We start from the raw sequence: 14,325 nt of genomic DNA, 5'->3' as shown, positions 1-14,325 counted from the left end.
GCATGAGGTGGCCAAAGTACTGGAGTTTCAGCTTTAGCATCATTCCTTCCAAAGAAATCCCAGGGCTGATCTTCAGAATGGACTGGTTGGTGCCACATGAGAGGATACTACTCTCTTTCACAGATAGAGTTTCTTTGCATAACAGTGTTAGTCACTCAGTCATTGGAGTCCACCAGGCTCCTTTGCCCACAGAATTCTCCAGGCAAGAATACTGGAGTGGGGAGCCATTCCCTTTTCCAGGGGATCTTCCAGAACCCAAGGATAGAACCTCGGTCTTCTGCATTGCAAGCAGATTCTTTATTGACTGAGCCACCAGGGAAGCCCCTTTGCATAATCAGATCAGATCAGATCAGTCGCTCAGTCGTGTCCGACTCTTTGCGACCCCATGAATCGTAGCACGCCAGGCCTCCCTGTCCATCACCAACTCCCGGAGTTCACCCAGACTCACGTCCATCGAGTCAGTGATGCCATCCAGCCATCTCATCCTCTGTCGTCCCCTTCTCCTTCTGCCCCCAATCCCTCCCAGCATTAGAGTCTTTTCCAATGAGTCAACTCTTCGCATGAGGTGGCCAAAGTACTGGAGTTTCAGCTTTAGCACCATTCCTTCTTTAATTATACATGTGGAATTCCTAAAGGCAACACTGACTCCAGGTCACTGGCTGTATTCAGGAACCAAATAACATGCTAACCTTCAAGCTACCTCTGTGCACAAGGAACAACAGGCAGTCAAGGGATCGCTTTATTTCCCTGCACCCCTCTTATCCCACCCCTCTAATCCTAGGTAGAATCATACCACAACTCCCCAAGCTTTCATCAAGCCATGGCATAAATATGGCCATGTGCTTTGCTGGCATACCAGAGATTTGCTCTTTGGGGAAGATGAAAACCAGAACACCTAGAGGTAAAACTAGGAAACAACTATTCACTTTCTATCTCCCAAGACAGAACACTCCCACGAAAAGGCGTGACTCCGCTCTTTCCTCTAGTTTTACCTACTGCTTTTCCTCCTCCTCCCCAAAACGTACCGCTCCCTCCTTCTAAGGAGCTGACTTACAGAACAGATGTGAGGAAGTTGCCTCTGTTCAGAAACCTCGCCACCAGTGAATGTGACCTGACTTTAAACATAAAAGTCATAGGTGACACTCCCAAGAAAACTGTACACAGAGCTCAACGTGGCGTCTGGCTCAGTTATTACAGGCTTTCAAGAGAACTAGAACGTGATGCCCTGTCTCTTGGACTCCAGGAACTAGCTCCAAATGCCAAACCTCATTTCCCTTTTATTGGAAAGTTCTCAGGCAGAGGTAGAAAATCGAGAGGCATCTTTTGACTTCCTATTTCCAAAGATTTTTCCAAATGTATTAGAAAGACTGACATCAAAGAGCATATCAATGCAATGAGAATGAACTTCTTAACCTTCAAGTATTTGGTCAGTCGTTCACACATACATATTTCTAATCTTTCTGTTGGCTACATTTTCTAAATATATATCCCCATATGAGTCAAACTTTTCCTATCAGTATGCAAAATATTTGTTTAAAAGATATAATAAAAACATTACATATTCCTTGACAAATTAAGGAGCAATGCCCTGTTTTATGTGTTACACATCACTTAATCACTTGCCTAGGTTTCTTCTAGATGCAGACTGTGCTCAACAAACAGGTGTCAACTAGAGACAGAGCAACCAAGCAGTGAAGGTGCTAAGAGGACACAAAGATGTCCTCTCACTCCCAACACATCTCCTAGGACTTGTCGAGGGACCTGGCATCATCAAGTATTTTATAAATCCACAGTCTAACCTCAAACACAGAAATTTTTCTGTGAATGATTCAAAACTTCTATCTTCTTAGAAAGCTTAGAAAAACTTCTTAGAAAGCTTCTTAAAAGCTCAGAAAAACTTTTTTAGTTTCACTCAAATGCTAAAAATGATTTTGTGCTTTTTCCAAACAGGACACCTCCCCTTTATTATTTTCTCTGTTGCCAGATGAGTTAAACCGCATTGTTCTCTCCCAATCGTCAAATGCTGTTCAAGAGCGTAAGCTATCAGTTACATTAATTTAGAGTGGCTACCTTGAGTAAATTTCTTACCAAGACTTTTAATTCATTATCTCCAGCTAAATTCAAAAATTGTAATGTTTTAAAAATAAAAACCACCTTGAGGAGTAATAACACATTCGTGGCAAAGTAATAAGTATATACAATTTAACATTTTTAAGTTAAAAGGCATTCAATACAAAATTCTATGATCATTTTAGTATTTTCAAAGACTGTTAGTAAAGTTAATATAACTTTAATTTCTAGAATTCCTGTGGTAGTAATTTTGAAAACTGCTGAGTCAGCATAGAGTACAAAGAAATCGTTAACAACACATGCTAAGATGGCAAAGTACATGGAGCAGCAAGAAGCGAGTACCAATGCAACTGATAATCATCATTTCAGGGTGACAGGACTTTCTTTTCAGCCTCACTGTGATGCCTGAAGCATCCTCAAGTGAGTCTGGCAAAGCTTGAGCGTTCTGAGAGCAGAGTCCTCTTATTTTTGGCGAACTCAACAGAGCCCTAATGGATCTCACTGAGTGACAGGACATTTGCCAGTACCACAGTGATAGCAACAGGTGTCTACAGGAGGACTCTGGGTTCCCGTACTGGTTCTGTATTAAGTAACATCACAAATTCTGCTCTTCCCTTTATGTCAATCAGAGGATTCTCATAATCAAACTTAGGTTCCTTCCAGTGTTTGCCTCTGTAAAAATGCCTGGATGTGTGTCTGTATGTATATCTTTATCCATGCTGCTTATCGTTCCTTACATTCTATTTCAAGATGAAATCATCAGTGTCAAGCTGTTGGTATTGTCTGTGTGTGTGTGCTTAGTCGCTCAGCTGTGTCTGACTCTTTGTGACTCCACGGCTCCTCTGTCCATGCGGATTCTTCAGGCAAGAATGCTGCAGTGGGTTGCCATGCCCTGCTCCAGGGGATCTTCCCAACTGAGGGATCAAACCCAGGTCTCCCGCATTGCAGGTGGATTCTTTACTGTCTGAGTCACCAGGGAAGCCACCGGGAATGGTCTAGAAAGGAATCTGGTAATATGAATCAATTTACTTTGGCATCAGCAGGCAGCACTCCTGTGCCCACCCGATGGCGTGAAGGACAGCCACACAGTTTCCCGGTGCCTGTCAGCTCCTCACTGCATCATCTCCCCAAGTGCTATGGCTTTTATAAGCACTGTTTATCAGGGATGTAAAAGTTGTACCAATGTTTTATGTACCACGTTTTAGATATTGAAGCTCTTTTTAATATTTCCCACTATGAAGAGTCTTTATGGATATCTTCTTCCCCATGCCCACCAACAGTACACAAGAGTTTCTCAAATCATATAGTTTACCATTACATTTTCAACATACAAACTAAAAGTCTCACACACTTCTCTAAACAATAAACCATGTTCTAAACTTTTCCACTACTGCTTTATCCCACAGTTCTTATCTGACTTTCTGACTGATGATTGTCAGTATGTAAAAATTTTAGAGATCAAGTCTCTCATATAGGCAATGACTCTACTTTTTAATTGATGTGATACCATTATATGCTTGCCCTTTTTGCAATATTCAATTCCCTTTAACACTTCTCATTGCACAGACCAGAATTCCTATACTTTCAACATTTACTAGCCAACACATGTGTTTCCATTTACCTACCTAAGAGCCTTCAATGTAACAAAAAACTACTTCAAAAATAACCTCCCTCTGATCAAGTCTAATATAAACTGTTTATATCACATACATTTAGCACATACATTACTCCCATTTATTTTCAGTAGAACAGCAGTCTCATTTTTTACCTCAGAGGCCCTCCATTGACATGTTATATGCCCTCCCCTTAGTAATTTATATTTAGGGTGAGAAAGCCCTGTAGATGGTACATGCAAGTTCATGAAACAGGACCAAAGCTTTCAACCTTCAAGTTTGAGGCCACAATGTTTTAAAAACTCCTGAAAAATTTGCAGTGCATCTGTATAATACAACTACCATTTGTTGTTCAGTCACTCAGTCAAGTCCGACTGTTTGAGACCCCATAGACTGCAGCACACCAGGCTTCCCTGTCTTTCACCAACTCCTGGAGCTCGCTCAAACTCATGTCCACTGAGTCGGTGATGCCATTCAACCTTCACGTCCTCTGTCGCTCCCTTCTCGTCCTGCCTTCAATCTTTCTCAGCATCAGAGTCTTTTCCAAAGAACTGATTCTTCGCATCAGGTGGCCAAAGTATTGGAGTTTCAGCTTCAGCATCAGTCCTTCCAATGAATATCCAGGATTGTTTTCCTTTAGGATTGACTGGTTTGATCTCTTTAAAGTCCAAGGGACTCTCAAGAGTCTTCTCCAACACCACAGTTCAAAAGCATCAATTCTTCAGCACTCAGCTTTCTTTATAGTCCAACTCTCATATCCATACATGACTACTGGAAAAATCACAGCTTTGACTAGACAGACTTTTGTCAGCAAAGTAATGTCTCTGCTTTTTAATATGCTGTCTAGGTTGGTCATAGCTTCTTTTCCAAGGAGCAAGCGTCTTTTAATTTTATGGCTGCAGTCACCACCTGCAGTGATTTTGGAACTCAAGAAAATAAAATTCTGTCACTGTCTCCATTGTTTCCTCATCTATTTGACATGAAGTGATGGGACCAGATGCCCTGATCTTAGCTTTTTGAATGCTGAGTTTTAAGCCAGGTTTTTACTCTCTTCTTTCACTTTCATCAAGAGGTTCTTTAGTTCCTCTTCACCTTCTGCCATAAAGGCGGTGTCATCTGCATACCTAAGGTTATTGGTATTTCTCCTGGCAATTTGATTCCAGCTTGTGCTTCATCCAGCCCAGCATTTCGCATGATGTACTCTGCATATAAGTTAAATAAGCAGGGTGACAATATACACCCTTGACGTACTCCTTTTCCTATTTGGAACCAGTCTGTTGTTCCATTTCCAGTTCTAACTATTGCTTCTTGACCTGCATACAGGTTTCGCAGGAGGCAGGTAAGGTGGTCTGGTATTCCCATCTTCTTAAGAATTTTCCACAGAAAAACTGACTACCATTACAGAAGTCAAGTTTTTAATTGACATTTACCAAGTCTACCTTCAACTGTAAAAACTAATTAAAAAAAAAAAATATGTTTTGCTATATGTGGAAATAAGTTATAGAAAACATAACTGTGAAGCTTAAAAAGAGAGCACAAAGATAGCAACTGTAAAACACTACCATGAAGAGAAGGCAGTTAATTATCTTTATGAACTTGAAGGATTCCCAATACTTGCATCTCTGTTTGCCTGTATGTGGGTGCTAAGTTGTTTCAGTCATGTTCAACTCTTGGTGACCCCATGGACCATGGCCTGCCAGGCTCCTCTGTCCATGGGATTCTCCAGGCAAGAATACTGGAGTAGGTTGCCATGGCCTTCTCCATGGGATCTTCCCAACTCAGGGATCGAACCCACATTTCTTCATGTCTCCTGCATGTGCAGGCAGGTTCTTTACCACTGGTGCCACTGGGAAGCCCTTGCTTGCTTACTATTGGGTTATCAAATAGTATAGAAACTTCAAAACTTGTATTACTTTAAGTGAAAACAAATAGTTCTTATTACTTAAATTTTAAATGGCTATAATATAGATCAGGGTCAACAGGTTGGTGAGCTGGAGAGTTGTATGAATGCAACTGTCCTCAGGAAATTCAAAACAGAAAGAGCTGTAAGAATAAAAGCCTTCACTCTTGCGGATGGGCATTTTACGGAGCCCCGCACAGAAGCCCCAAGAACCCTCTGATGTCACTTTCACTCAACACGTGCATGTCTCCAACTCTAACAGAGGAAAGAGCTCTCTCACATGAATGAAGTGGCCAGGTTCTCTTCTCGTCTGATGTTTTAAAACAATCACCTGAGTAGCCCGTAGTACATTCACAGGAGTATTTTTTAATCATTTTTTCCTTCTTCTTTTGAAAGCATCTTCAACAGAATCCTAGATCATTTCAGGAAGACAGGATAGTATTCACACAGCAGATATAAACAAAAATAGGATTTCTCAAACTAATAGGTGAATGTTTATTTGCTCCACTCTTTCCAAGCTGCAAATCAGGGAAAGGAAGGCCTGGTGACAGTATGAGAAGAGTTTGCTCAACAATGTGAGCCATGAGTTCAAAAAGGCATCAATGTCTGAGTGGCTAACTTGGGATGGAGTAAAGACTTGGCATAATTCCAGAGATGGGAAGTACAGACTGACTAAATAGAGACACACCCAGTAAGATTACCTTCAAATACATCTTCTTACTTCATAAGGATCATAAAGAATGTTTTCATTTAAATATTTCCAAGATTGCTATCACAAGATGACTATGAAATTACTCACATCACTAGCTGGATATGCCCCAACTAAATATATTTAGAGAAGAGAAATAATACTGCAGAACCATGGAGCAAGACCAGATTGTGAATATTTTTAAGTATATAGTAAAGGAGTCTTCATGAACTCTAATAAACACTGAAGAGAGGAGACAGATGAATGGATACTATGAATAAAATTCATAGAAAATTATAACAAGGAGCTGACATCACCTTTTAGACTCCTGTCAATCCTTTTACTAATTAGAAAATCCCTCAAATTAGATTTTGTTCCCATTTCACTGTTTAATAAAGCCAAGAGAGATTACATGCCAAAGGCATACAGTAAAATGATTACTACAACAGACTTTAACCAGGGAAGTATTCTTTAGCCCTCCACTGATTAGATTCCACAGTCAATCATATTAAATGATACTAAAATGATTTACAGAAGACACTAACTTCAATAGCCAGTCAGATTAAAAAGCAATAAATGCACATAACTACCTTCATTATTCAGATGTGTATCTTGTCTGAAACCTCAGTGCAGCGTTTATACCCAGTTTAAACTATCTGAAATGTCAGTACACTGCCAGTTGGGAAAAAACTATAATGAGCTCATTTCCTCCAACTCCTGACTTTGATATTCCAGAATGCCAGTTCAAACTACTACTAAAGCATAAAAGGCTGCTGACATTGCTAGATAAAATAGTAAGAAAACTCTTTAATGGTGATAATGAACTAGGATGTCTAGAGATTTTTAAAGAGGCAATATGCAGACCCTATATTTCACAAGAATTGGTCATTTTTCTGGCAATGAACTAAATAGAAGTCAGCCTTTTCTTATAGAATATTTTTAAAATCTGAATTTATTCTTTAAATCATATTTCAGCTAAGACTTGATATCTCAGATGGGTAAAATATTCACAGAGACAGACAGTCTAATATATTTTGTTGCTGTTGTTTAGTCACTCAGTCGTGTCCGACTCTTTTGCAACCCCATGGACTATAGCCCACCAGGCTCCTCTGTCCATGGGATTCTCCAGGCAAGAATACTGGAGTAACTTGCCATTTCCATCTCCAGGGGATCTTCTTGACCCGGGAATTGAACCCACATTTCCTGCACTGGAAAGGGGATTCTTTACCACTGAGCCACCTGGGAACTCCCTGCTATATTTACCACTAATTTAAAAGTCAAGGTTTATAATACCAGACTTCTGAGCAGCAGGTTTTACTTTCCTCTTAGAAATTACAACTATTCAGGATGATGGGATCAAATAATGATGCTTAACATTTAGCAGACCAACCAGCTAGGCTTTTCTTTAGTTATAAATTTATACAGAATATAATTACCTGGACTTTTTATCTGCTGCTGCTAAGTCACTTCAATCGTGTCCGACTCTGTGCGACCCCACAGACAGCAGCCCACCAGGCTCCGCCGTCCCTGGGATTCTCCAGGCAAGAACACTGGAGTGGGTTGCCATTTCCTTCTCCAATGCATGAAAGTGAAAAGTGAAAGTGAAGTCGCTCAGTCGTGTCCGACTCCTAGCGACCCCATGGACTGCAGCCTCCCAGGCTCCTCTGCCCATGGGATTTTCCAGGCAAGTACAATACTTGCCAGGGGTACAATTCCAGGGGTACAATACTACAATCTATTGATTGACTACTTATTTGGTAATGTACAAAATCCCAAATTGATGTTACTTAATTAGGAAACAAAGAATGAGCTTCTGGAGGCTGTGAATTTAAATGACATTTTAAAAAACCAATGTATCTGTCTCTAAACATGCATCCAAATGTTTGCTGTGGCCATGAAGGTAGAACCATGTATTTAACCTAACAGTGCTGCTTGTCATCAAAATATTTTTTTTTAAATCAACTCTGAATATCCTCACTGGTGACAATCTACTCAAATTGGATATATTTTTTGGAAATCACCTCAAGTAAATCAGAGCCCAGGCTGGTACATAAATTGCATTTTAAATAAAACACTTAAGTGTCACTGCTGCTGCTGCTAAGTCGCTTCAGTCGTGCCCGACTCTGTGCGACCCCATGGACGGCAGCCCACCAGGCTCCCGCATCCCTGGGATTCTCCAGGCAAGAGTACTGGAGTGGGGTGCCATTGCCTTCTCCGTTAAGTGTCACTACAAGTATGTTTAATGACCTAGTTCTGGAAAGTCTTGCGGGACAACATTCAGGGTATTACTAAGCCAGCTATCCGGCGTCTGGCTCGTCGTGGAGGCGTCAAACGTATCTCTGGTCTTATCTACGAAGAGACTCGTGGGGTGCTGAAAGTGTTTCTGGAAAATGTGATCCGGGACGCGGTCACCTATATGGAGCACGCTAAGCGCAAGACTGTTACCGCCATGGATGTGGTCTACGCGCTCAAACGTCAGGGCCGTACCCTTTACGGTTTTGGTGGTTGAGCAAAGCATCTAGCTTGAAACCTTTAGAAAAGTGTTGAGTAATAACTCATCACTGGAACTATAAAACCATGAAGTGACCTCTTTGAAAAGATCACCTATTTGGGTTGTTAGACGTGCATTCCTAAGTCTAAAAACACCTCTGTGCTCCATAGGTCTGCCTCCTACATAAACCGAACTACCCCAATCCTGACTTACAGGGCTTGCAATTGACATCAAAGTTATTTTTGTAGCAAGCTTCTAAATAGTGTATACTCATAGCTAAGGTTTCAGATCACATGTGTCTAACAGTCATTTTTTTCCCTCCATCTTCTGAACACATTAAAATATATATAATTTGCAAACCAAGATAAAGTAATTTCCTTTGAATGATCAACTGAGCTGACCACATAGCCTACCAAGATTAAACACTATTTGGCTACAATAACTCTAAATGTGGCATCAGAAAAGGACAAGAAACCTCCCTTAAACTTTCCTTGTGGCCCTTGTTCATATAACTGTCCTACTCTCTATTATGTAGAATTGCATGAAATGGACATTTTCTGTAGGTCATTGACGGTTGAATATCAACACTTAATAAGGTTCAACTTAACAACACTGCTCTAAGACAATGAAGTTTGAAACCTACCAACAGAGTGGATGAGAGAGAGACTTTTATCTTCATGGCCATCTACCTAGTAACAACTTGTATGTACATAAAGTTTGATAGTTTATAGAAACCTTGATATATGTATTGGGTTGGCATAAAAGTTTGTTTGGATTTTCTGTAAGATGTTATGGAAAACCCAAACAAACTTTTTGGCCAACCCAATATTATGGGAACTTTGTGAATTAGGTAGATCAGATGCTCTGATCTCCACTTTATAGACAAGAAAATAAGGCTCAGATATTGTCATTTGCTCAAATGTCTGAAAGTATGAAGCAAGGAATCAAACCTAGGCCATGTAACTCCTGATCCTTGCTGTAAACAACCTTCCTATAAAAGGATAAACAAAATCATCTAAGTCTGAGCACACACACTCCCAGTGCATGCTTGTGGACAGATTCCATAAATACGTATGTCATAAGTGCCTAGATTGGAATACTTAAGTGCTTTCAAAAATGTTAGTACATTCTTAAGTACATTCTTATACTTTATTTGCTCACATCTGCAATCTGCACCCTCACCCAGGAGTTCGTCCTTCCATTCCACAGCCTGCTTGCCCCTCACTCTCAAAGGTCACCACCTGGCAAATTGTACTCTGCCTCCATGGGGGAACAAAATATTACATTAAACAGACACTTTAGGCTCTATATCATCAATCATGGCACAAGCCTCTTAGGATAACCAAAGCTTCAGATGTGATTCTTAATAACATCATATTAATTGAATGAATGGCTGGCCCATAACTCAAATTGACTGTGGTAATGTAATGACTCCACTTAAAAGTTCAAAGAAGAAATTTGCTAAACTCCAATACTTTGGCCACCTCCTGCGAAGAGTTGACTCATTGGAAAAGACTCTGATGCTGGGAGGGATTGGGGGCAGGAGGAGAAGGGGACGACAGAGGATGAGATGGCTGGATGGCATCACTGACTTGATGGACGTTAGTCTCAGTGAACTCTGGGAGTTGGTGATGGACAGGGAGGCCTGGTGAGCTGCGATTCATGGGGTTGCAAAGAGTCAGACAACGACTGAGCGACTGAACTGAACTGACTGAAAGTTGTTCTATAATCATCACTATGTACTGATGAAGGAAACAAGTTACATATTAACTTCTAAACCAGGCAACTCTATATATTAGAATACTCACAGCAAGTGAGAGCTGGTGCTATGTGATAAGGCTTTCTCCTCAACCATCCACCACTACTGGCCCATCAAGCAATAATAGAATCTTTCTTGTTTACTAATTTAAAATAATATATATTTCACTAATGCTATCTGTAGATACAGAGACCGATAACCCCTCCTACTATCTGGTACTGTGGGGTGTCGATTTGCAGGGATCAAATCTCACTTGTTACCAGGAAAACATGTCAGTGACTATAGTGGCCACGGAGTGGGGGATAAGACCCCTCATAACATGCACGTGTGCACACACACAGATACACACACACCTTTGCTTTTGAATTATTTTTTAAATGCTTTAAATACTTACTCACACAACAGAACACCATTCTCTAGAGAGGCTCGAAAATCCTTTGTCTCGAAATTCTTCTCTGTTACTGCCTGAAAGACAGATTTGGGGATTAATTTTCTCTTAATCAGGAATAATACACAAGTCAAATTCAGTATCAGATTAATTAATAGGCATCCAGAGTCATACTTAAAGAATGTGCAGATATCACCAAAAGTTGTTCCACATAGGAAATTGTACGTGCATTTCTATGTTACACAGAGAGTGGTTAACCACTTTAGTATGAACAAATATAAACAGAAAAAACCACAGCAAGTGTTCTCTATAATACAACCATTTTATGCAGGATAAACAAAACTTAGAATCTTTATTTCTAGCATATTTTCTATTTTTAAAAAGCCTAAAAGCAACCTATGCTACTAATGGTAAATAAAACCAAATTAAGGTATAACCTTGAAATATCAACTATACACACACATCATTAATTTCAATTCCACTCTGAAATCCCTCAAGTTTCACTACAAAGATGTATAGCAGAGGGCTAATATGTTTAAGGATATGACTATACTTAAACATCCTCATGAAATGTCCCTGATTTGTGTAAAGAGCTATTTACTGTAATATCCTAAGAAGAAAATCATTAAATCCTGACACTGACAGACAACAGAGAGAGGGAATATGGTATATACTTTAAACAGACAAGTCCACACTTGGGGCTTTTATATATGAGCAGGCCATGCCTATGGTTACTAACAATGTTCTTCGTGAAACTGCTGAGAAAACGTCTACCAATTCTATCTTCCCCTGCCTTTTGAGGGTGAGTGGTTGGAGGAAAGGGGATCCCATAGAGAGAATGTTCAGTTGCTAAGTCACGTCTGACTCTTGAGACTCCACGGATGCAGCATGCCAGGCTTCCCTGTCCTTCGCTATCTCCTGGAGTTTGCTCAGATTCATGTTCATAGAGTCAGTGCTATCTAACCAGCTCATTCTCTGCTGCCCCCTTTTCCTGTTGCCTTCAATCTTTCCCAACATCAGGGTCTTTTCCCTGAGTCAGCTCTTGGCATCAGGTGATCAAAGTATTGGAGCTTCAGCATCAGTCTGTGCGTGCTAAGTCACTTCAGTAGTGTCCAACTCTTTGCAACCCTGTGGGCTGCAGCCTGCCAGGCTCCTCTGTCCATGGGATTCTCAAGGCAAGAATACTGGAGTGGGTTGCCATTTCCTCCCCCAGGGGATCATCCTGACCCAGGGCTCGAACCTGGGTCTCTTATGTCTCCTGCATTGGCAGGCAGGTTCTTTACCACTAGCGCCACCTGGGAAGCTCAGCATCAGTCCTTCCAATGAATAGTCAGGGTTGATTTCTTTTACAATTGACTGGTTTGATCTCCTTGCAGTCCAAGGGACTCTCAAGAGTCTTCTTCAACACCACACTTCAAACGCATCGATTCAAAAACACTGGGACAACAGTAGAAGAGAAAATGGAAGCCATTCAGGGAAGGCTGCTCCAAGGACCTCCTAGGACTGGGACCCCTGCCAAGGGTGTTGGCAGATGCACCAAGCAGCTGGGACAGCAGCAGCCCTACAGATGGACCCACCACCCACAAGCAGAGGCCTTGCTCTACCACCACTTCAGGAAGAAATCCAATCTCTGAAGCCTGATTGGAAAGTCACTAATCTTAAACCCTCGGTGAACTCTAAAGCTCCTGCTGTCCTGACTCACCACTGACAGCTTTACAGTCCACTTCCAGTCCCTGTATATCTTCTGTATCTTTTCCACAACACCCAGGAGTGCCTTCGCTACTCATAACAATGGGTAACTGACAAAACAATGGCTCTGTCTAGCATTAAAGGTAGTTTCTCATAAGCTGGTTCTAGAAATAAGGACAGGAGCCTGGGCTAGGGGTGACACTTTCGGCTGCAGGAAGTAGCAGATCCTTTCCTACAAAGGGCATTCTCTAAGAAGGGATACATCACTGCATGAATTAAACATTTGCTGAGTGTCTCCGTTAGATGCACTTACCTGGATAGTGGGTAGAGACCTTAAAAAAAATGCAAGGAGCTCACAGCCACAGAAATAAAACACAGAGTTTAAAAGTGCATTAAAACATATCCAAATGGAACGGTATACTCCTTCAGGAGTTACCTCAAACGTCTCATGGTTTATCCCAGCTAACCCGTGAGGCACAAACTCTTCTGAATTTCCCAAAAAAGATCCAAAAAACTCAAAGTGAGTACTGATCGCAGCTAGTGAAAACACAGTAACATCTCATTTATCTGGGAACTCCTGCATGCGTGCTAAATCACTTCAGTCGTGTCTGACTCTTTGTGACCCTGTAGATTATGGCCTGCCAGGCTCCTCTGTCCATGGGATTCTCCAGGCAAGAACACTGGAATGGGTTGCCATACCCTTCTCCAGGGAATCTTCCTAACCCAGGGACCAAATCCACAGTCTCTTATATCTCCTGCATTAGCAGCTGGGTTCTTTACCACTAGCACCACCTGTGAAGCCCTGGAAACTCCTACCCAAAGCTAAAAAACATGAAAAAGTCCCAGGAATAACCAAAGCCAATGTCAAAGTCCATTCTCTCTAGTCAGTCACAGGAAAGCCCCTCAGAGCTACAAATTCTTAATTATCCACCACTGAAACTCTCTATAGATTATGTTCCTAAGTCAAGGTAGATTAAAAGTAGTGAGGGAGAAGGAAAAAGGCGTGCGCCCCGAAGACACACAGAGAGCAGAGTGACAGTCAACAGCACTGGATGGGCCAGTCAAGAGGCAGTGTAGCGAGTGATGAAATGGAAAGAGAAAGGGCTCAAGCCAGACAAAAGCATATTCAAATTCCACTTTCATTATCGTGTAGCTGTGTGATCTTAAGCAAGCAGAACCACCTCCATGAACCCTAGTCTGCTCATCTGAAACTGGATTTATATCACCTATTTGTTAATAATGGCCAAGATGCTGTGCAATCAAGTACCTAAGGGTGGCTCACAGTGGTATATGCTTAACCTCATTACATGCATCAACCTTTGAGTAACACCCAGCAACAGACTGCAATAATTAACCCTCAAAAGAATACCTTTGTACTGTACAGACAACACTGAGTTAGATTCAGAATATTAACAAAGTAGAAATAACGGAATACATAGAGATATTCAGAAAAACCCAACTATCAGAATGGTAAGTTTCTCCAAAAAGACAACAGAAAGGCAAAATCATAGTATGTAGCAGAGTTAAGAGCATCTCCCTCCATATGTCAAAACATGAATGTACTCTTCTTTCTACATGCACATGTGTGTGCATGCTCAATTATGTCGGACTCTTCGCCACCCATGGACAATAGTCCACCAGGCTCCTCTGTCTATGGAATTTTCCAGGCAAGAATACTGGAGCTGGTTGCAATTTCCTACTTCAGGGGATCTTCCCGACCCAGGGAT

The 14,325-nt window shown here is 41.2% G+C and overlaps 1 protein-coding gene across 9 annotated transcripts in view; it reads right to left on the bottom strand.

Annotated features, from left to right (window-relative positions):
* The window catches only part of LMO7 (LIM domain 7), a 219,057-nt gene that overhangs the window by 133,948 nt on the left and 70,784 nt on the right, over positions 1-14,325 (bottom strand). For all 9 annotated transcript variants that reach the window (XM_070380597.1, XM_070380601.1, XM_070380593.1 and 6 more), the window contains exon 2: positions 10,916-10,986. In XM_070380597.1, coding sequence (XP_070236698.1) covers positions 10,916-10,986 — 71 coding nt within the window. The remainder of the gene's footprint in view (positions 1-10,915; positions 10,987-14,325) is intronic.

This window comes from Bos mutus, chromosome 12 (assembly GCF_027580195.1).
Source record: "Bos mutus isolate GX-2022 chromosome 12, NWIPB_WYAK_1.1, whole genome shotgun sequence".
NCBI lineage: Eukaryota > Metazoa > Chordata > Mammalia > Artiodactyla > Bovidae > Bos > Bos mutus.
This window is presented reverse-complemented; position numbering and strand designations above follow the sequence as displayed.